The sequence below is a fragment of the Rattus norvegicus genome, chromosome 2 (assembly GCF_036323735.1).
Source record: "Rattus norvegicus strain BN/NHsdMcwi chromosome 2, GRCr8, whole genome shotgun sequence".
In the NCBI taxonomy this organism is placed as follows: Eukaryota; Metazoa; Chordata; class Mammalia; order Rodentia; family Muridae; genus Rattus; species Rattus norvegicus.
This window is the reverse complement of record NC_086020.1, coordinates 226,975,836-226,999,709: the sequence shown is the minus strand read 5'-3', so window position 1 is coordinate 226,999,709 and position 23,874 is coordinate 226,975,836. Positions and strand designations below refer to the sequence as shown.

The 23,874-nt window shown below is 40.6% G+C and overlaps 1 protein-coding gene across 7 annotated transcripts in view; it reads right to left on the bottom strand.

Annotated features, from left to right (window-relative positions):
• Positions 1-7,041: 7,041 nt before the first annotated feature.
• Slc39a8 (solute carrier family 39 member 8) overlaps positions 7,042-23,874 on the bottom strand; it is a 146,983-nt gene continuing 130,150 nt past the window's right edge. For 5 of the 7 annotated variants that reach the window (XM_039102102.2, XM_017590787.3, XM_039102104.2 and 2 more), the window contains 3 exons: positions 10,914-11,121; positions 9,799-9,983; positions 7,042-8,627 (listed from right to left, as the gene is read on the bottom strand). In XM_039102102.2, coding sequence (XP_038958030.1) covers positions 8,478-8,627; positions 9,799-9,983; positions 10,914-11,121 — 543 coding nt within the window. In that variant the 3' untranslated portion in view covers positions 7,042-8,477. Of the gene's footprint in view, positions 8,628-9,798; positions 9,984-10,913; positions 11,122-23,874 lie in introns of those variants that run through there. The other 2 variants (NM_001011952.1, XR_010063595.1) reach the window with 2 other exon arrangements.

The following is a 23,874-nucleotide window of genomic DNA, read 5'->3' as shown; positions in this document are numbered from 1 at the left end:
CACTCATTGATAAGTGGCTATTAGCCCAAATGCTTGAATTACCCTAGATCCCTAGAACAAACGAAACTCAAGACGGATGATCAAAATGTGAATGCTTCACTCCTTCTTTAAATGAGGAAAAAGAATACCCTTGGCAGGGAAGGGAGAGGCAAAGATTAAAACAGAGACTGAAGGAACACCCATTCAGAGCCTGCCCCACATGTGGCCCATACATATACAGCCACCCAATTAGACAAGATGGATGAAGCAAAGAAGTGCAGACCGACAGGAGCTGGATGTAGATCGCTCCTGAGAGACACAGCCAGAATACAGCAAATACAGAGGCGAATGCCAGCAGCAAACCACTGAACTGAGAATAGGTCCCCTGTTGAAGGAATCAGAGAAAGAACTGGAAGAGCTTGAAGGGGCTCGAGACCCCAAAAGTACAACAATGTCAAGCAACCAGAGCTTCCAGGGACTAAGCCACTACCTAAAGACTATACATGGACTGACCCTGGACTCTGACCCCATAGGTAGCAATGAATATCCTAGTAAGAGCACCAGTGGAAGGGGAAGCCCTGGGTCCTGCTAAGACTGAACCCCCAGTGAACTAGACTATGGGGGGAGGGCGGCAATGGGGGGAGGGTTGGGAGGGGAACACCCATAAGGAAGGGGAGGGGGGAGGGGGATGTTTGCCCGGAAATAACCGGGAAAGGGAATAACACTCGAAATGTATATAAGAAATACTCAAGTTAATAAAAAAAATTTAAAAATTAAAAAAAAGAAGATCAAACCTAAGGATAATAGGTATTGAAGAGAGTGAAGACTCCCAAATTAAAGGACCAGTAATTATATTCAACAAAATCATAGAAGAAAACTTCCCTAATCTAAAGAAAGAGGTGCCCATAAACATGCAAGAAGCCTACAGAATTCCGAATAGATTGGACAAGATAAGAAATTCCTCCTGTTTCATAATAGTCAAAATACCAAACACAGAAAACAAAGAAAGAATATAAAAAGCAGGAAGGGAAAAAGGTCACACAAATGCCAGCCCAGGCTACTATATCCAACAAAAGTCTCAACTAACATACATGGAGAAACCAAGATATTCCATGATAAAATCAAATTTACACAATATCTTTCTACAAATGCAGGCCTACAAAGAATAATAGATGGAAAACTGCAAAACAAGGAGGGAAACTACACCATAAAAAAGCAAGAAAGTCAGTGGTAGAGCGCTTACCTAGGAAGCGCAAGGCCCTGGGTTCGGTCCCCAGCTCCGAAAAAAAGAACAAAAAAAAAAAAAAAAAAAAAGGCAAGAAAGTAATCTCCTTGCAAGGAAACCAAAAGAAGAGAAACACACAAAAATAATTCCACCTCTAACAACAAAAATAACAGGAAACAACAATCACTATTACTTAATATCTCTTAACATCAATGGACTCAAGTCCCCAATAAAAAGACATAAACTAACAGACTGGTTATGGAGAGGACCCAGTATTTTGCTGCATACAGGAAACATACCTCAGAGACAAAGACAGACACTATCTCTGAGTAAAAGACTGGAAAACAACTTTCGAAGCAAATGATCCAAAGAAACAAACTGGCCATTCTAATATTGAATAAAATCAACTTTAACCAAAAGTCATCAGAAAAGATAAGAAAGGACACTTCATATTCCTCAAAGGAAAAAAATCCACCAAGGTGAACTCACAATCCTAAATATCTATGCTCCAAATGCAAGGGCACCTACATTCATAAAGGAAACCTTACTAAAGCTCAAATTACACATTGCACCTCCCACAATAATAGTAGGAGATTTCAACACCCCACTGTCATCAATGGACAGATCATAGAAACAGAAACTAAACAGAGAAATAGAAAAACTAACAAAAGTTATGAACCAAGTGGATTTAACAGATATTTTTAGAACATTTCATCCTAAAACCTTCTTCTCAGCACCTCATGGTACCTTCTCCAATGTTGACACAAATTGGTCACAAATACAACAAATTGGTCAACAGATACAAGAAGATTGAAATAAGCCCATGCATCGTATCAGATCACCACAGACTAAGGCTGGTCTTCAATAACAACAAAAATGACAGAAAGCCCACATATAAATGGAAGTTGAACAACACTCTACTCAATGATAACTTGGTCAAGGAAGAAATAAAGAAAGAAATTAAGGACTTTTTAGAGTTTAATGAAAATGAAGGCAGAACATCTCCAAACTTGTGGAACACATTGAAAGCAGTGCTCAGAGGAAAACTCATAGCTCTGAGTGCCTGGGGGAAAATAAAACAAAAAACAGGAGAGAGCAGACATTAGCAGCACATTGACAGCACACCTAAAAGCTCTAGAACAAAAAGAAGCAAATACACCCAGGAGGAGTAGAAGGCAAGAATTAATCAAACTCAGGGCTGAAATGAACAAAGTAGAAACAAAAAGGACTATTCAAATTACATAATAAATAATAAATGATAAAATATATAATACTATAGTAATCAACAAAACCAGAAGTTGGTTCTATAAGCAAATCAACAAGATAGATAAATCCTTAGCCAAACTAACCAAAGGGCACAGAGAGAGTATCAAAATTAAGAAAATCAGAAATGAAAAGGGAGACATAACAACAGAATCCAAGCAAATTCAAAAAAATCATCAGATCCTATTAAAAAAAGCTTATATTCAACGAAACTGGAAAACCTGCATGAAATGGACAATTTTCTTAGACAGATACCAGGTACCAAAGTTAAATCTGGGTCAGATAGAAAAAATCTAAACAACCCCATAACTCTGAAAGAAATAGAAGCAGTTATTAAAAGTCTCATAACTAAAAAGAGCTCAGGTCCAGACGGGTTTAGTGCAGAATTCTATCAAACCTTCATAGAAGACCTCATACCAATACTGTCCAAACTATTCCACAAAATAGAAACAGAAGGAGCCTACCAAATTCCTTCTATGAAGCCACAATTACTCTTATACCGAAACCACACAAAGACCCAACAAAGAAAGAGAACTTCAGACCAATTTCCCTTATGAATATCGACGCAAAAATACTCAATAAAATTCTGGCAAACCGAATCCAAGAGCACATCAAAACAATAATCCACCATGATCAAGTAGGCTTCATCCCAGGCATGCAGGGATGGTTTAATATATGGAAATTTGATCAACAATATCCACTATGTAAACAAACTCAAAGGAAAAAAACACTTGATCATTAGATGCAGAGAAAGCATTTGACAAAATTCAACACTGCTTCATGATAAAATTCCTGGAAAGATCAGGAATTCAAGGCCCATACCTAAACATAGTAAAAGCCATACACAGCAAACCAGTAGCCAACATTAAACTAAATGGAGAGAAACTTGAAGCAATCCCACTAAAATCAAGGACTAGAAAAGGCTGCCCACTTTTTCCCTACTTATTCAATATAGTACTCAAAGTCCTAGCCAGAGCAATCAGAAAACAAAAGGAGGTCAAAGGGATACAAATTGGAAAGGGAGAAGTCAAAATATCACTATTTGCAGATGATATGATAGTGTACTTAAGCAACCCTGAAAATTTCACCAGAGAACTTCTAAGCCTGATAAACAACTTCAGCAAAGTGGCTGGGTATAAAATTAACTCAAACAAATCACTAGCCTTCTTCTACTGAAAGGATGGACAGGTTGAGAAAGAAATTAGGGAAATGACATCCTTCGCAATAGTCACAAATAACATAAAATACCACGATGTGACTCTAACCAAGCAAGTGAATGATCTGTATGACAAGAACTTCAAGTCTCTGAAGAAAGAAATTGAAGAATATCTCAGAAGATGGAAAGAAAGTCCATACTCCTGGATTGGCAGGATTAATATAGCAGAAATGGCCAGTTTGTCAAAAGCAATCTACAGATTCAATGCAATCCCCATCAAAATTACAACGCAATTCTTCATAGAGTTAGAAAGAGCAATTTGCAAATTCATTTGGAATAACAAAAACCCAGGATAAAAGAACTTCTGGGGAATCACCATCCCTGACCTGAAGCAGTATTACAGAGCAATAGTGATAAAAACTGTATGATATTGGTACAGAGACAGGCAGATAGATCAGTGGAATAGAATTGAAGATCCAGAAATGAACCCACACACCTATGGTCACTTGATCATTCACAAAGGAGCTAAAACCATCTAGTGGAAAAAATAGCATTTTCAACAAATGGTGCTGGTTCAACTGGAGGTCAGCATGTAGAAGAATGCAGATCGATCCATTCTTATCACCCTGTACAAAACTTAAGTCCAGGTGGATTAAGGACCTCCACATAAAACCAGATGCACTCAAACTAATAGAAGAAAAAGTGGGGAAGAGCCTCGATCACATGGGCACTGGTGAAATTTTTCTAAACAAAACACCAATGGATTATGCTCTAAGATCAAGAATCGACAAATGGGACCTCATAAAACTGCAAAGCTTCTGTAAGGCAAAGGACACACAAACAAGGCAAAGGCCAAACAGCAACCAACAGATTGGGAAAAGATCTTTACCAATCCTATGTCTGCTAGAGGTCTAATTTCAATATATACAAAGAACTCAAGAAGTTAGACTCCAGAGAGCCAAATAACCCTATTAAAAATAGGGTACAGAGCTAAACAAAGAATTCTCAGCCGAGGAATATCAAATGGCTGAGAAGTACCTAAAGAAATGTTCAGCATCATTAGTCATCAGGTAAAAGAAAATCAAAACAACCCTGAGATTCCACCTCACACCAGTCAGGATGGCTAAGATAAAAAACTCAGGTTACAACAGATGCTGGCCAGGATGTGGAGAAAGAGGAACACTCCTCCATTGTTGGTGGGATTGCAAACTGGTACAACCATTCTGGAAATCAGTCTAGAGGTTCCTCAGAAAATTGGGCATTGCACTACCTGAGAATCCAGCTTTACCTCTCCTGGGCATATACCCAAAAGATGCACTACAAGAGCACATGTTCCACTATGTTCATAGCAGCCTTATTTATAATAGCCAGAAGCTAGAAAAAAATCAGATGTCCTTCAACAGAGGAATGGATACAGAAAAGGTGGTACATCTATACAGTGGAGTACTATTCAGCTATCAAAAACAACTTCATGAAATTCATAGGCAAATGGATGGAAATAGAAAATATCATCCTGAGTAAGGTAACCCAATCCCCTCCCCCAAAAAATCACACATGATATGCACTTGCTGATAAGTGGATATTAGCCCAAAAGCTCGAATTGTTCAAGATAGAATCCACAGATCACATGAAGCTCAAGAAGTACAACAAAACTGTGGGTTCTTCAGTCCTTCTTAAAAGGGGGAACAACAATATTCATAGGAAGGGATATGGAGACAAAGTTTGGAGCAGAGACTGAAGGAATGGCCATTCAGAGCCTGCCCCACCTAGGTATACAGCCCATATATATACAGACACCAAACCTAGACAATATTGATGAAGTCAAGAAGTGCATGCTGGCAGGAGCCTGATATAGCTGTCTCCTGAGAGGCTCAACCAGAGCATGACAAATACTGAGGCGAATGCTAGCAGCAAAGCATTGAACTGAGATCAGGGTCCCTGTTGAATTAGTTAGAAAGAAGACTGAAGGAGCTGAAGGGGCTTGCAACACCATAGGAACAACAATATCAACCAGAGTTCCCAGGGACCAAACCACTACCCCAAGACTACACATGAACTGACCCATGGCTCCAATTGCATATGTAACAGAGGATGGCCTTGCTGGGCACCACTGGGAGGAGAAGCCCTTGGTCCTGCCAAGGCTGGACTCCCCAATGCAGGGGAATGTCGAGGGGGAAAGAAGAGGGGTGGTTGGGGAGGGGGAACACCCTTATAGAAGAAGGAGAAGGGTGATGGGATAGGAGGCTTATGGTCAGGAAACCAGGGAAGGAAATAACATTTGAAAGGTAAATAAAAATATCCAATAAAAATAAATAAATTTAAAAAAGAGAGAATGTATATATTCCATGTATTACACACTGTTTTAATTTATCCTGGTAGCATTTTTAAACTCTAATGATTATGCTGTCTTAGTAAAATGGTGGTTGTAATTTCTCCCCCAATATCCATTACTGAATAATTAGCTAGGTTTCCAGTAGTTGGCATGATTTCCTTCCTTTTGAGTAGGTATTAAGTCCAACTAGAGAGCTGTTACTGAAGTAAGCCGAACAAACCAAAGAAAGCAGCAGTAAGCAAGGCCCTTCCGTGGCTTTTGCTTGAGTCCCTACTTGAGCTCCAATTCTAAATTCCCTCAATGATGGCTTGAGATCTGTTATATGAAATAAATCCTTTCTTCAAAAAAAAAATAAGATTATAAAATATTCATCTCTGTAACGAATGCCCCCAAAGAAGATGTGTTGGCAGGATTATGCTTACTTGAAAAAGGTTAGTCAGGATAATTTAAATGTCACCACTGCTTTCCTTCTGCCTCCAACAAGCAATTGCCTCTTGCCTTCAAGTCATCATCAGCCAAAGTTCTTGGTTCTCCATGGTAAAAGAAAACGATGAAAAACCAAATCCATAGGAAGGCACCAAAAAGTCAACAGACAATCCTCATATATAAATCTTGACTCTTCAAAATATTTCTTCAATAAGTCGTTTCATTCAAAATACATACAAACTACTCTTTTTTATATTATGTATATGAGTACACTGTCGCTGTGCTATCTTCAGACACACCAAAAGAGGGCATCGGATCCCACTACAGATGGTTGCGAGCCACCAGGTGGTTGCTGGGAAATGAACTCAGGACCTCTGGAAGAGCAGTCAGTGCTCTTAACTGCTGAGCCATCTCTCCAGCCCACGATGTATACGTTTAAAAAGCAAAAATTGATAAGCAGAGAAACAAGAAGTTGTACTAATATAGATTGTGTTTATTGAAATGAAAAACAAGTCTTTGTAGGATTTGTTTGCCAGATCTTTTTGAAATCAGCAGTGCAACATCATTTTCCTACTTGCCTCTCTCCCCATGACACCAGGCACACAACAGTCACTCAACATAAAGACATGTTAAGAAAAAAATAATAAAACTGACACAGTATACGGTTTTAAAATCGTTTACTGTCTGGTCAAATAAGTTTTAATTGTCAGTCATAGAGTGAAACACACAAACATATATGTTAACGTTTATCGAGTTTGCATTGTTCTTACATGAAAATGTGTTTTGGCTTATAGGGAAACACAATCCTGGGATAAGTTGTGTTCTATTAATCATCCTCATCACTGTCAAATCATCTCTTTTGGGTTCCTTGGGAGTGTGAATTGAGATTGGGATGTTCAATTCAGACTAATTGTCTACAGCCTGCTCAAAAACTCAGCGAGCTCTGTGTTTTACCAAAGGTAGAAAAATAAGCACAGTATGTTGAGTGTTTTCCATCCAAAGGTATAGCATATGGGAACAAAGTATGCTGGGCATAAAAGAAGATGTTTCTGACTGTCAGTCACCCCTAATGAACACACGCTTCCTCCACCATCAGTCTCTGACACAGCCCAGCCCAGCTGTTATTTTGCATTTATTGAAATCCTCCCTGCTAAATAATTATGCTCACCTTTAAAAAAGTAAATTGCTCAAAATTATATTCAATTTCTCTCTCCCACCCAACACATTCTTCACCCTTACAAAGCAATCCCAGAGCACGGCACGACTGCGTTCTGACCAGTCTTACTCCTCGGCCATTTCTGTTGTCTGGAACCACAACCTAAGTCACAGCACAGCAAATTCTGGTCTTCTGCAGAGTGTGTTCAAGCTTATATACTCAGGGACCAAGCACTAAGCCCAAGCTTCACCTGGCTAGCAAGACTCTCATCCTTTCCTAATTCATGTTACTTTGGGATAGCTTTCAAAACAATCCTACAGGTCGCCAACTGAGACAAAAAGCTGAACAAACGCTGTGCACAATCTCTCTGGGGTTCATTAAGGCACTGGAATCCTTCCTGCATGCACTGGAACTGTTTTGATTTCCTTCCACATTTGAAGCACCTGCCTTTAAAAGCAGACGAACACATTAATCGGAAGAAAACCACCCTGAAAACACGTGTGTGTGTGTGTGTGTGTGTGTGTGTGTGTGTGTGTGTGTGTGTGTGTGTGTTTAATCCAACCAAGTTCTAAAGCCTTGCATGACTCAGATTGTGTTTTTCTCTGGGTCTGTATGTCTGCTACTGAATGCATGTGTTTGCTTCATGATAATTTTCTAATAGGCATAAAATATTGAAAAACAGGTATTTACCAAAGGCCCCATACACCAGCCATTTCAGACTGAAACCGAAAACCTTTTAAAGAAATTTTTAACAACAAATTTCACCTATTCTACGTGTCTGAAACCAGTCATTAGATTTCTTAGCCTCTAGTTGAAAATTTAAAAAAAAAATCTCTTTTAACTAAATAGGATACACTTTTTTAAAAAAATTCCCTATGGAGATGTTTCTTCTGTGTTGTTGTTTATTAAATGCCTTGCCGCGCTGACGTCATACTCCCAGCTACTGCAATTCGATGTCCCCTGCGTACAAGGTGATGAGCAAGATGGCAGTGAATCCGGTTAACATCCCTGCGTTCTGGATCATGAAGAAGGTGAAGTCCGTTTGTCTTCCAGTTACTTTTTCTCTCAGCATGTCGTTCATCTCTGGAAACTAGAAGGTACATTATTAAATAGCTGTCGCCATCTTGTGGTGAAGCCTGAAATGTTCGTCTGGGGTTTCCGCACAGGGGCTGAGCATTAGTTTCATTTGGGACATAGCACTATTTTGGTTCAGGTATGATAATGAGGAATCCTAGTATTTTTGCGGCATCCACAGTAAAACAATTGAAAGGTACCTGGCTTGATGCGTTCTCCCCTCAACTCTCTTCCCATATATCGTTGTCTACACATCAAATTTTAAGGAATTCAACCCTGTTGTTTTCACCCTCAGGCACGCATTTCCTTTAGTCCTTCCTATGCAATACTATATTCTACTTCATCTCCCATTAGATATGCTACTTTTCTTCTTATTTCATAGTATTTTTAAGTATTTATAAATATTCAGTCTTCTGTATACCTTGTTTTATTTTGTTGTTTCTTGCTTAGCCCAAGCTGGCCTACTAATCACTACGTTGCTAATGATGTTCATAGACGTATAATCGCCCTGCCTTGGGCCAGCACGGTGTTGGTGAAGTGTTGGTGTTCTTCTTATTAGATGTGTGACATTTTTGTTTGCTTATATTCTGACCTCACTCCTCTGGAGAGAAATACTCATGGACGTGGCTTTCCCGCCCATCCGATAATTTTCAGGGCTGACTGGAGGGGGAAAAGTTTGTGTAGCCGACTGAACCATTTTCTGAAGTAACTTTATTTACTTCTTCAGTTCGTTTCATTGTGCTTGCTCTATCTTCCCAGAATGACAATATTTTTAATGAATTGTGTATTGGTCTAGTGTTGAAGATTATAATACTTTCATTACAGTGACAACAGATAAAATCCTAGGTGTTTTTAGCAAATAAATAAATAGTGTGCTTATCCTCAGAAGACAAGTTTAATTTGTCATACAGTAAAAGTAGACCTAAGAAAATAGCCCCTACTAGCAAAAAGTGTTCATTTCATCACTGTTCATAAGATCAGACACCAAAGAATCAAAAACAGCCCTTCCAAGTTACTGTTAGTGCAAGTTACTCACAGAGTGAGATGAGCTAGGCTGGGAAGGCTCTGAATCACCAGCCAGGCCTTGAGAGACGGCAGGGAGCTGAAGGCCACACTTCAACTCATAACCCAGACATTCATTTGTAAAATGTCAAATTAACACAAAATAAAATACTTGATTTTCTTACCATATCTGCCAGAGAAATGTAAAGGAACATGCCTCCAGCAAGTGCAAATATAATATTTGGAGCAAAGTTGTTGCCCACCAAAATGCCGAAAGCAAGCCCAACGTAGCAGGAACATGCAGAGAGGAAGTTAAACAGCAAGGCTTGCCGAGTGCTCATCCCTGCATTGAGCAAGATCACAAAGTCCCCTAGAAGAGAACGTCAAGTGAGTCATGCTTCCCTCTGTTTGGGGATGAGATTAATAATAATAATAATAATAATAACAACAACAACAACAACAACAACAACAAAACAATAATGATGAGGAGGAGGAGAGAAGGAGGAGGAGAATGAGGAGAGGGAGAGGGAGAAGGAGAAGGAGAAGGAAGGAGGAGGGGAAGGGGAAGGAAAAGGAGAAGAGGAGGAGGGGGGAGGGGGGGAAGGGGAAGGAGGAGGGGAAGGGGAAGGGGAAGGAGAATGAGAAGGGGAAGGAGAAGGAGAAGAGGAGGAGGGGAAGAGGAAGGAGGAGGGGAAGGGGAAGGAGAAGGAGAAGGAGAAGAGGAGGAAGAGGAGGAGGAGGAGGAGAAGGAGGAGAGGGAAAGGGAGAGGGAGGGGAGGGGGAGGGGGAGGAGGAGGAGAAGAAGAAGGAGGAGGAGGAGGAGGGGGAGGAGGAGGAGGAGGAGAAGAAGAAGGAGGAGGAGGAGGAGAAGGAGGAGAGGGAAAGGGAGAGGGAGGGGGAGGGGGAGGGGGAGGAGGAGGAGAAGAAGAAGGAGGAGGAGGAGGAGGGGGAGGAGGAGGAGGAGGAGAAGAAGAAGGAGGAGGAGGAGGAGGGGGAGGAGGAGGAGGAGGAGAAGAAGAAGGAGGAGGAGGAGGAGAAGAAGAAGGAGGAGGAGGAGGAGGGGGAGGAGGAGGAGGAGGAGAAGAAGAAGGAGGAGGAGGAGGAGAAGGAGGAGAGGGAAAGGGAGAGGGAGGAGGAGGAGGAGGGGGAGGGGGAGGAGGGGGAGAGGGAGGGGGAGGGGAGGGGGAGAGGGAGGGGGAGGGGGAGGGGAGAGGGAGAAGAAAGAAAGAAAGATCATTCATCTCAACATATGATCAGATTTTGCCCAGTCACCTCTTGCCCTGTGACCTGAGGCGCTCACCTAACTCATGAGGAAACTCCTCACACAGGATCGCTATGGAAGTACTGAGTCCTTGAAGAAGAGACAGAGTATAGGATGCCCCGATCGCCAAGCCATCAATGAAATTGTGAAGGGCATCACAGAGCGTGATCATCCAAGCAATCGTTCCTATTTCTGACAGTTTGGGCCCCTTCAAACAGGTGCATGAACTTGACTCTGCTTTTCCATCCTGTAAAAAGAGCAACAAAAAAAAAAAAAATCAAACAACATGATAACTGATATTGTGTGAACATTCAAGAAATCCGGAGAACTAAGAGAATGAATCACTTGACATACCTTGAATGAGCCACTTATAATTTTAATTGGTGGCCTTTTAAATCAATTCTTTGACTTGCATGAACAAATTCTTACAACCTCCTTCCTAAGATATAACAGATATTAACCTAGGAACTTGATATATTTGCACATCTAAATGTTATTAAAAGACTAAAGTGAAAGTCGTCTTCACATTATAATTTAAATATGGCATCAATTATTAAAACAGGATGACATCAGGAAAGGTTCGTTCTACTTCCCATGTCACTGTGTGACCATTACCAGATTATTCTGTCAGTTTCTGAAGAGACTGTACAGTGATCCGTTGTTCCTCAACAACTCACCAAGTTCACTGCGCTCTCGTTACTATTCTGGGTGCTCTAGATCTCTGTGAGTCTTGATATTCTATGAAGTATGATGGGCACAGGCCTGCCTTTGCACCGACATTTATTTCATTTTTTTAAGTAACAATAAAAATAGAAAAATCCTGCGGCAGGATTGTCAACCGAGAATTTTTATTGGAATTCCGAGTTCCATAAAGTCAACAACTTTTGAAGACCCCAAGGATGCCTACTAAAGCTCTTTGAATAAGAATAAGATCATACAATGTAAACGTGACCCGTACGTAGAAAGCAGTTTGCACCTAAGTAGAGAACACTGTGTTCCTAATTCTTCTCTCCATATCTATCTAAGTGTCCAGTCAGACTATCTGTTGAGCACCTGCAATTCTTCACATACTATGCAGATGTTATGGGAAAGTCAAGTCTAAGAAATTTTACAGGCTGAGTTGCTTTAAACCGTGCAATATATACCCAACAAGACAGGGGCATCTTTCAGAGTGTCTGAGGGCATGAACATTTACTCTGATGTTGCTTCTTCACTCAAGACACTATGGCATCCTACATTCACGACTGAATAGAGGTCTTAGAGTACATCTTTTAACTGTCTACCTGGTGGAAATCTGAATCTTTGGAGGAATGTTTTTTGTTTAAACATAGTCGGAAGTCATCCAAGCAAATAAAGTCTTTTACTTTACCATGGTGTCTCTCAACCTTCCTAATGCTGCACCCCTTTAATACAGTTCCTCGTGTTCCAAACCATAAAGTTATTTTACCACTAGTTCATAACTTTAATTTTGCTACTGTTGTGAATTATGACATAAAATATCTATGTTTTTCAATGGTCTTAGGTGACCCCTGTGAAAGGATCACTTCACACTGCCCCCCCCCCCGCAAAAGGGGTCACGACCCACAGACTGAGAACTGCACAGATTGAGAGGGTCATTTGTGGTCACCATCCCCATCCTTGCTGTGGTTGTTCTGAAGTAGTGACCACAAAGTCAAATGGTTTGAGTAGGCCCCAGGCCCTATTATAAGCACCTTAGATATTTACTTTGCCTCAAAAAAATTCTGAGGTTAAAAAAATATATCATTACTGTAGAGTGGAAGAAATTAAAACAAAATGTTAGTGACTTTACCCCAGAGGTAAAAACAAAGCTCGTGGGCTCCTTTGGTAACAGTGGTCATTGACTGCTGGCTAATGAGGTAGGGGGGTCTCTACTGTAGTGAACCTTGAAAGCAATTCATATTGAGAATTCTTCCTGAACTCTTTCTCAGCCCCAAAACTCTTCTCAACACTAGAAAAAAGGACAAAATAAGCCTCTAAACTTTACTTTAAAATCTGTGTCATCTGCACAAAGAGAGTGACATCTTCTCTTCAGATCAGGTCTTTTTATTTCACATCTGTATTTTCAGTGCATGACATAATGAGTAATAATGAGCTTTGGGGACAGTGCCCTTGAGTCAGGAAGCAGTGACAAAGGGAGCCATGGGAAAAGCCACAGAGAAAGTGACCTAGGTGTGGTAAAAACAAACTTCCCAGTTACACTTCATAGGACAGATTTGAATTACAGCAACTGCTTCACTTTCCCACTTGGCTTGCCTAACTACTCATGTGCTTATAATTTCCTTATTTACCTGTGATGGTTTAGGGAAAGATCTGCAAGATCAAGCCTCGAAAACCTACATGCAAGGTGAATCTGCAGACACCTTTGATTCTACATAAGAAATGGCATTGATCTATCAGGCATGGCCCTCTTACCTGCAAGCACAGACCTCCCTGGCTTTGTTTATTACCCCTGTTTTGAGCTCTGTGTGCTCAGGTCTCAAATTATATCCTTGAGAAAGTTAGGAGCGATAGACTTTTAATTGCTTTGGAACAAACCGAAGTCACCCAGGAGGCAGACATTTGCAGTTCTTTCATAATTCACCCAGAATAAATCACTAAGCAGAGAACTAAGCTAACCACCCTATTGGATCTCTCTCTCCTGATCTTTATTTGTAAACTTTCGCTTAATGCTGCGGTTGCGAACCTGCTGCTATCACTTGCTTGTTTGGTTCCTTGTCTGGTTTTATTCTTCCTGATGATGCTGCAGTCCTCCACCATGATAAGGCTAAAGCCTAGTTTTAAGAGACTGTGAGCCCACAACATTTCCCCCTTTTTGTCCAGTTAAAAAGCCTTTTCACTTATATATAAATTGAGTACAATTATTACCATTCTACAATTTATAAAGCATATGATATACTCAACACCCAGTCCATCACTATATCAGTTAAACAGAACATTTAGTTATTCATTCCAGCATAAGAAAGGTTTAAAATCTATATTATAGCTTGGCTAGCTTGTATACTATCTGATAACTATCTAATAAAATATGTATAGAGTTAAACAGCCTGATAGGCTATGAGACTATAATGTCTTCAACCCTGTCAGAAATCTGGGAATGACCAAATCTCTATACACATAGGAAGCCTAACACGGCTTCCAGAACTGAGACAAATCTCCACTAGCACAGTCCCCTGTCCTGAACTTATCTGTATTTTGATGCTAATTCCACTGCCCCAAGGACAGCTGCCTAGTCACGTACTCAGGAATCAGGTGACTTCACCAGAACCTTCTCCCCATTGATTTTGTAAAATACAGGTGAGGAGCAGGTACAGGATAGAAGGAGGCCTATCATTGGAGGAGAAGGAAGGATGGGCGGGAGAGAAGCTTGAAGGAAGAGGAGGAGACTAGAAGAGAAAGGAGAAAGGAGACAGAGAGAGGGGAGAAGCCATGGCAGGTGATGTTAAGATTCTGCTCTGTGTATTTACAGGTTGTTATCAATGTTGTTAAGAGATGGATGGTACCGGGCTTTGTATGTTTAAGTGGCAATTATATCTTATCAATTGGGTCAAAGGAAAAATAAAAGAGACTGTGACCCAAGATCTACGTCTGTGATCAGGGTGGGGATGGGGGTTCTGACCAGACTGACCCTTTGAGCTTCAGACTCTTTATTCCCTACATCTGCTATTTAATCTTTTAATTGAAAACAGGTTCTTCTTTCATACAATACATCCTAACTAGGGTTTCCCTTCCCTCTACTCCTCCCAGCTCCCCTCTCTCCCAACTTAACTCACCCTCCCTTTCCTGTAAGAAAGGAGCCAACCTCCAAGAGATGAACACCAAACATGCCAAAACAAGATACAATAAGACAAGCAAAAGCCCTCATGTCAAGATTGGCAAAGGCAAACTAATAGGAGAAAAAGAGACCCAAGACTTGGCAAAAGAGGCAGAAAAACACCTGCTCCCACTGTTAGGAGTCCCCCCAAAACACCAAGCTACACAACTGTAACATACGTGCAGAGGACCATGTGGGGCCCATACTTGTAGCTTCAATCTCTGTGAGCCTCTATGAGCCCTGCTTAGCTAATTCAGTGGGCTGTGTTCTCCTGGCAGCTTTGAGCCCTCTGCTTTACTGCCTGCTGCTTGATTGATTAATGCAAATAAAATCAGACAAATTGTACAGTAATCAGAATGGGGGTAGGAAGAATATCACTCCCTGAAATTACAAATGCAGATGGGAGACTAAGTAGACACCAGACATACGCTGAAGAGGAGGAAGCAAGAGTAGGAAGAAGTTGTCCTAATAGTATAAAATGCACGTCGGGTGGTTCCTTAGGAGAACAGCTTCAGTAACGCACGGGAAGTTGGAAAGGGAGAAGAGGCATGGAGGGGCAATGAGAGGAGGGAAGAAGGATGAGTAGAGAGAAGAACGCAAGTAAGGAGGAGGGGGAACAAAGAGGAGGAAAAGATGAGAAGAAGAGCAGGATGGAGAAGAAAGACAGAAGGTGATGGGTAGAAGAAGGGAAGAGACTAAGGGCAGCAGGAAGCAGGAAGGAGATGAAAGGAAAATGAGCGGTCATGGCTGCTCTTCAGAAGAATACTAATTACATAAAGATGACTCTCTCCCTTTGTGAAACACTTGAAGTATTCCTATTTTTTTCACATGTAAACATGTTCAAAACACAATGTCAGAATAAAAATAATAAAACTGTGTGGCTAGTGCACACCCTTCTGAAAAGTCCTTAATAGTCTAAGAACAAATATATTTGGAATATATATACATATATGCATATACATATACATATATTTCTCATCATAGTACTCTTTGGGAGAAAAAGCTGTCAGTGCTATTTGTAAAGAAAAAGTGTTATATTTTCTAGATATTCTAGACATCTTTATGAGATATATATATATATATATATATATAGTGAGAAAGAAACCAGGGGAACCATGGTTGGGGGTGAAGACATTGGGGGAGGGGGGACACCAAACAGGAATGGTACATCTCTGAAGACTTGAAAGACCCTACTGCTAACTAGAAGAGTTCCCACAGCAGGCCTTCTGTCAGGCTTGCTTGGCATGAAGGAAAGGGCGATTGTCCCACCAGAGCAAGCCTTGTTGTTTGTTTCAAGGTTTCAGATAGTACACAGTCAACCTCCCTGTGCACTGGCTCATGAGAGGTGACAAGAGGCAGGATCTGCAAGCAGATTTTTATGGCTTATTGCCTGTACACTTTATTGGTGAGAAGGCAAAGACAAACAACCATTTGAAGGTTAAATCTTGCATTCTCATGCTGCAAAATGATTTGCAGAGGAAGTCCTGGTACAAAGTCAAAAAGAAACATAGCAACCTACAGGAAATTGCATTAGTAGCAAAAGGGTCTAGATGTCAAGAAATGCAAACCATGTACATAAGGGTTTAAAAAGGTGTCCATGGATGGGAATTAATATAACAGAAGTAGTAACAATAAAATCGAGTTGAAAGACATCAACTTTAAACAAAGAGTAGTTTAAGAAAAACAGTTTAAGCTGACTGTTGCTGTGTACATCTCTAATCCCAACAATCAGGAGGCAGAAGCGGGCACATCTCTGTGAGTTCAAGGCCAGCATAGTCTACATAAAGAGTTCCAGGTAAGCTATGGTGACATAGTGAGACCCTGTGAAAAACAAAAACAAAAACAGAAAAGAAAAAAGAGGAAGGACCTAAGCCAACAATGCAGAATGATTTGGCTCTCTCTCTTCATTCTTCTTCCCAAGATGGCCATTGAATACATTTCTTTTCTCTGTAAGGATCACGTGCCTGTTTACTTAGCCTCTTGAAGACAGGTGACCAAGTCAGCTTGTAAGGACTAGACCTCACCCCTCCAGCTTGGGTAACGATTTGATCTCCTAAGTTAACATGAACCAGAAAGTTAGAGAGTCCGGGAGGGAAAGTGAAAAGAAATATTGTCATATACATCCACAATACTTCACGATTTATAAAGCAGATCTGATGCTAGCATCTGCATCTTCTCTTGATCCTCAAGAGTGAAACAGGACACAGTCCAGTATTTTCATTTCGGAGACACAGAAAATGACCATCTGAGAATAGAAGCAAGTTGCTCGAAATCACACAGGAGTTATTGGGTCAGACTACTTAATAATTCATTGAGTGCAGTATCTATCCCACAGCAGGAACTGGGTTAAGTGAAGCTGTAAATATGAGTAAAAGAATCCTCATTTTGTTAGAATTCATAGCCCAGCAATGAGCATTCACAATTAACGCTATAAGCATGTGGTAGATAGCTCACAGATGACTCTCAACTCCTCTCCCAGCCCTCCTCCTCTCTCTGAATATGACTCCTGAAATATTCCGTTTTCTGTTTCCTTTTATTGTTTGTTATTTGGTTTGGGGGTTTTTTGTTTGGTATTTCCACTTGAGACTCACCACTGGAGAATCACTACAGAAAGGAAGAGAGATGTCAGGTATTTATTCTTCCAGTTTCTTTGTGCCCTCTGCCCACCTCAGGCTGTCTGCATCCCTCAAATGAAGACCATGGTTTCTCTTAAAGCAACTCTCCTCTCAGGCTCCAGAAAGGCCTCTTTGATGTTTGCTAACTTGGTCATGCCACTATTTCCACTGGAAATCATTGTAACTCGGAATAGCATAGGAAATCAGATCTCCCCAAAAGGATATGTTAATTTGTTTTTATAAGTTTCAAAGTTGAGAGGAGGGGGAAGGAGAGGTACACTACATTTTCCAGGGAAGACATGAATACAGAGTTCAAGCTATGGTAGGTCCTGCCTCTTGGTCCTGATGGCCTGGAAGAACCAGTAATAGCTGAAGAGACTGTGGCATTCAGAGATGCTACAAAGGACCTTCTGGCAAACTCTGGTCTAGCAATCATGCACAGACTCCTAGGATTTTGGAGTAAAATAATATCCTCTTTAGCATTATATGTTGGTTGGTGGGTACTACAGAAACTCCTCTCTGGCCATAGAAAATCCAGTAGATGCAGGATCATATGTAATACAAAGCTAATTCTCTTTGCCTAAATCTCATAAAGGAGATCACAGAAAACAGCCTTGATAATAAAGTGAACAAAATCTGATTACAACTGTCAGTCTGTGTCTTTCAATCACCATCCTAATATTTGCTTAATGAGTCCACACAGAAAATGCCAAAATAGTAGGGAAATAGGTTATTCATGTCTTCAACCTCGGAGGTGATCTGACTTTCGAGAGCTCAAGAAAGACCCAAACTGTAGAAAGCCAAAATGACATGGAGCTTCCCCCTCCCAAGAACATAGCCAAGATGGCTGTGTATGGCCAGGACAATGACCCTAGCCCCTTCTCATTGTGAACTCACTCATTAGACTCACAAAGATAGAGTGGTTGGTGCATGCCTTCTTGGCCGCCAATACTGGTGCAAGTAGTATTTACAGATTTATATGGCACATCAAATCATCTGTAAAAATGCCCTCCACACTATTTTTTCATCAAAAGAAGGAACACAGTTTATTCATAGAATGTATAGATTGGGTCACTTAGTCTCCAAGAAGCTTACAGGTGGAACTGTGGGTTAAAGCTCAGCTAGAATGAAAGCCAAGGGACCAGCAAAGTTAGCATGCTGTCCATAGAGTATGGACAAATGCCTCATGCCAGCAGACACACACACACACACACTTATTTATTAATTAACTGATTATTTATTAATATATGTATTTATATGATTAACTCTGTCACAGAGAATTCACAGCATCAGGAATGGCTGTAGGTATGCTATAGAGCCCAGCTCTCCTAAAACACCTCATGGGATTCACATGAATCTGTGGGGATCACAAAATTTGGCAACTGTGAATGATTTCTGTATATCCTAGGACTCAATATTAATTCAAAATCAAGTGCGAAATGAATCATGCATGTTCCCCTGTTTTGATCACACAACAGCCTTGATTCTGAACTCCTGCGTTTCTGGCACCATGAGTGCTGTCACACCATGACATTTGTCATGCCAATGAACAATAGTTCTGCTTTTATAGAAACAGTAATAATTTAATTATAGAAAACAAAGACTTTTAATATTTTTTCTACCATCATTCTTCAGTATGGATTCTTTGGTTTGTGTCATAGTCAGCTGTTTGATTTGTAAATTGCTATTTGAATTGCTGATTGCACTTATCAGAATAAATCATTTCATGAATTTGGGTTTGGGATTAGTGAAAACAACCCCTTAAAAATCTGAAATAGCATTAAATGTGTTCCTGACATTCTTTACAAAAGTATTTCTATTAAGTAAAGTATTTGGTATTTGCAATCATAAAATCAAAATATTAATCAACTCTGATAATGTTGAAGATGATCTATGCCCCCAGTATCAAGCACTCAGCTAAGATTGGATAGTTAATGCATTAATAAGCCAGCACGCCCATCTCGTTTACAAGCACACTTGCTTTTGTCTTTAATGAGTGGTGAAATTATACCTGTCCAAAAGATGTCTAAAATATTTTTATGAATCATTATCAGTAAATGCTTTGTTTGCTTACTTATTTTATACACCTGTATTTCTAGAATCATGCAAAAAAATTTCCCATTGAAAAAGAGTCACAGGAAGCAGCCCTGGTTATAAGATACACAGCTTCTACTCTGGCTATCAAAGAGAGCAATCAGTCTTAAATTAAAATTCAAAGAATTCTTATTACCCATTGAACTTGGTGATTTCAAAAGGCCTACTGCCCAAGGGATTCACAATTCCACCAGGAAACATCATTTTCTACTCTTTGAAAGGAGAGTTAAGCCCCTAGCAATATGATGTTCTTATGGAAGCCAGCAGGTAGATGAAGTTACTACACTCGTTCTGGGGAGAATTAATATCCTGATACCGAATGAGGCTGCAATCTACCTTAGAATGCATGGAATTTGGAGAGACTGCTCTTAATACTCCCTTCCTGGCAATCCTTGCTCAAGGGAAAACAGCCCAATAAAAACAAGACCCAAGTTTTTAAAGAAATGAAGGTTTGGGAGGCCAGAACTGGAAATGGCCCCTGCCCAGTGAGGTGATGGCAGTCAATGTGGTAAAAACTGAAGGGGGGAGGCTATAGCTAGTATCCTACAGTGATAACCAGCTCGGAGAGTGATGGTCAGTTAAAATTAGCACTGCTCATCTGCCTCTTTCCCGCTCTTTCCTTCCCCACCGTATAGGGAGAACACTGGTGGTCATCGGCAGATCAGTTGAAGGCGACCATGATCGTTACATGACATCGTGCAGAGAGAGAGTGGGAGTTGGAGGCATTCGGTTCATTTGCTGTATTTTTCAACCACATGAAGAGTAAGAATATAAGCTCACAGAAGGAAAGAGGGCAGAAACTCACAGGCTCACAGGTTTTGTTCCCTTACCCATCAGATACTCTGCATGCCTATTTTACCTCAGCCCTATGCCCCATGGTTGTCGTACCTCTAACTTCGGCTTGGCTCCATAGAAGGAGTTCATACATAGAGGGAAAAGTGAGGCAAGGTGAGGGCAGTTTTCCCCTGGCTCTCTCCTTGAGAAGCAACATGGCTTAGCTATGTCTCTAATGAACAATCCCTGCTTCACTCACCACGGATTCTTGAGACTGGAGCCTTCCATTTCCAGGAACTTCCTGCTTATCTAGTTCTTAGACTATCCTCTGTCGACTAATAACTCCTCTAGTTCAGCCTCCTTCTTGTTCCTGAGCCTCGCTATGTAGACCACTTCCTCCATTCCCAAGTTCTGTGAATTGTCTCCACCTCCCCCTTCTGTTTATTATTTTTCTTCATTTAAATGCTTCACCTCTTTCTGGAAAGGGAGGTCTAATTTCATGCCCAACATAGGGCTCGCAAATAGCATATGCACCATTACTCATATTTTAATGAAAAAAATAAAACCGTGTTAAATAGACACAAAAGATTATAAAGTATTAAAGGCATTCTAAAATATAAAATATTCATAAGTTTGTGCTATGACTAGAATTTCTAGTGATTTCAGTGTTTGTATTTTATAGCTAAGGGGTCTTTCCTCAGCTCACCAAAGTGAAACTTCACGTGAGACAAGAGAAACTAGTTCTGTTATTAACACATATAGCCAACTGGAATTCAAATGTATTAAGCTGACAGGCATTTGGTTTCAGGAAAATCTCAAAGCTGCTTCTACAACTCTCTTTGGTAATGAAAATAACTGTTAATGGGAAAATAACAATTTCCAGAAACTTAAATTTTTTTTTCTGTCTCCAGTCTTTCTGTGGAATGAGTTGAGTTGTTCGGGGGTCTTAGTTTAAATAATCTAGTAGAAATAATTGTCATTCATGTTCCACTTGGGACCACAGCACTTTACTTTGAAAAAAACATATTTAAGAGAAACTTTAAAGGTTTTCAAGAAATCTGCTACTCTTTGCCCATAGAATTTAAGTGGCATACTAATTAAATATATTTATACATATATACAGTCTTCCTGATAGACTATTTCCTGCTCTCTGACAGGCTGCCTACTGTTGTTACATAAGCCAATGATGTTGATCTTCTGGTACATTCCGGAAGCCTGGTATCACATCTTAAAAACCTGCATTCTCTAGCCTATACAACTCTCATGGTTACTGAAGACTCTCAAAGGGGCTTTCCAGATAACAGAGACTGGTTATGTTTTAATATAAGCTAGAGAAATCAGCTGCTAATACCTTGAAAAGTGCCATTTCCAAAATACAGAAATAACTTCACTGTTCAGCAGGAAGGTTTCAGGGGGTATCAGGAGGAAGGGCCTTGGTCCTGCCACTGCCTGCTGTCTGCACAGCATTTACCATGAATTATGTCGAGAACTGAAATATAAAGAATCCCACCCAGTACAATAAAAATGATGACTGACTGATAGGATGGATGGCCCCGGGGAAAAAACAAAGAAGTTCTTCCTACTGGCAGAGGAAGTTGGCCTTTTAGGGCATGGAGCTTGGGCACAGTGGTAAGAGGCAAAGGATGAAGGATGAGAAGGAGGCTGAGAGGCAGTGGTAACTGCGCCCATTGTGACAGAACAAGCCCTTAGAACCACAGTGGAGTGTTAGGAAGTAGGCGGGCTGCCAGAGAAGAAGTGAACTACACAGAGGCAGAATAAAAGGACCTTCTCTGTGAGAGATGACCAGAAAGGAGTCTGTATTTCACTGGTCAGGAAAACAGGAAGTGTGTATATTGTAAGTGGAAGGTGTAAGGGGGTGGGTGGCATATTTATTGGGGGGGAGCACCATGCCATTCTAAAGACACACTGGATGCTATGAGAAAAGAGATTTCTACACTTAGGAAGTTAAGGTGGAAGATGCAGAATCTACTCCCAGAGCACACAGCACACAGAACATTGGTAGGAACAACTCATACAGCGCCTCACTTCCTCCAGTCCTAGGACTGCTGCTGTATGGCCATCCACTCCTCACAGAAATCTTCCATGCATACTATTCCCATTTACAAAGGAGGATGCTGAGGAATGGGGAGGCCGAGTAATATGGCGTACCTCTAGAAAGGAAAGGACACAAGATCTGAATGCTATTCCAAGCAAGTAAAGTCTTATCTCCAGGGAATGGGGAACCTTAGTCCCCAGAGGCTTCCCTTCTCTCCAGCAAGTATCTAGCATGGTAGACACTCCATGAGTATCTGTTGGCTGGATAAGCAAGAGCATACTCAGAGCGAAAGAACGTTTTCTCTCAGAACACACCCACAAATTGTCACCCCATGAACCATCCACTCGAATCCTTCCAAAGAATACAGCATAGAATAAACATCCAGGAAATTCTCCTTGCTCAGCTTCTCTATGTAATACAAGACTCAGAAAGCACAAAGGCATTCGTCATCTGTTTGCCCATTCCTCGTCTTCAAAACCTAGAAACCAGAGTAAATGCTCTTGACAGGCAGGTTTTTTTTTTCATTTGTTTAAAACTCAGTACGTGGAAGTTAACCAGTGTTCAGTAACTAAACAAACAGAAGGAAGATTGTTTTGCAGACCTCAAGTGAGAAAGCACGATACTGAACTCTGAGTTCAGCCAACATGTCCCAGAGACTCCCTGGGATTAAGAAGGCTTTCCCTGACAGCCATCCTGCCTTCCTCTGTAAGACATGCACCTTTTCTTTAGATTATTTGGAGAGGATCATTAAGGTAGTAGAAAAGGGCTTATGGTTATTAGTTGAAAAGCATCTTCTGATTCACCTGACATAAACGATGCTAAATTTCTAACTGCAAAAAATTTAAAAAAAAAAAAAGAAAACTAGAAGCAAGGACTTGACCTGGATCATACAGTTTAAAAAACATAAAGTACAGGATTTTTTTTAAGTGAAGTTGAGAGACTCTCTGACTCAGAAACCTGCACAAAAAAAAACCAACAACCAAGGGACAGCAACCTGTTTTGTTGCCATTGCTGCGGTTGTTATTGCTGCTGTTGTTGCTGTTGTTGTTGCTGTTTCTGTTGCTGCTGCTGTTGTTTTGAAGAGCCAAAGAGTTAATCATTATGTTGAGTACACAGTGTTCCCTGACATTTATGTCATAAGTTTTGAGGTTTTCTGGGTCCAGGAACTGTCTTATTACTATTTCCTGGCTTCCATCTTGAGCAATGTCATTGACTGAAGTGCATCTATCTGTTCTTGAATAGAATATTATGATCTGATCTGAGGTGTTCTGAGGCCTGCTGATACTTCACAGATACTTAAACTCCCACCTCTGTGAGAAAAAAAATGAGTGGGCTTTGGAATCTGCCCCATTCATTCTGTTGTACCAACCGCAAGCACAAGTGGAAGACTACAGTTTCCTTCTTGGCTGACTTTTCTAATTTCATCATATTGATAAAAAAGTGAGAAACACCATCCTGCTTAGATCATCAGTACTATGTTAGAATACGATAATATTTTAAATATACTGTGAAGAGTTTCCATCTAGAACTTTCTCTACAGTCATCGGGGAGCAGCATCCACACTGCTCTTAGCTACTCAGGATCATTGTTGTGTTCCTGAAACCCATTAAGTTCTGTCCTACCTAGAGA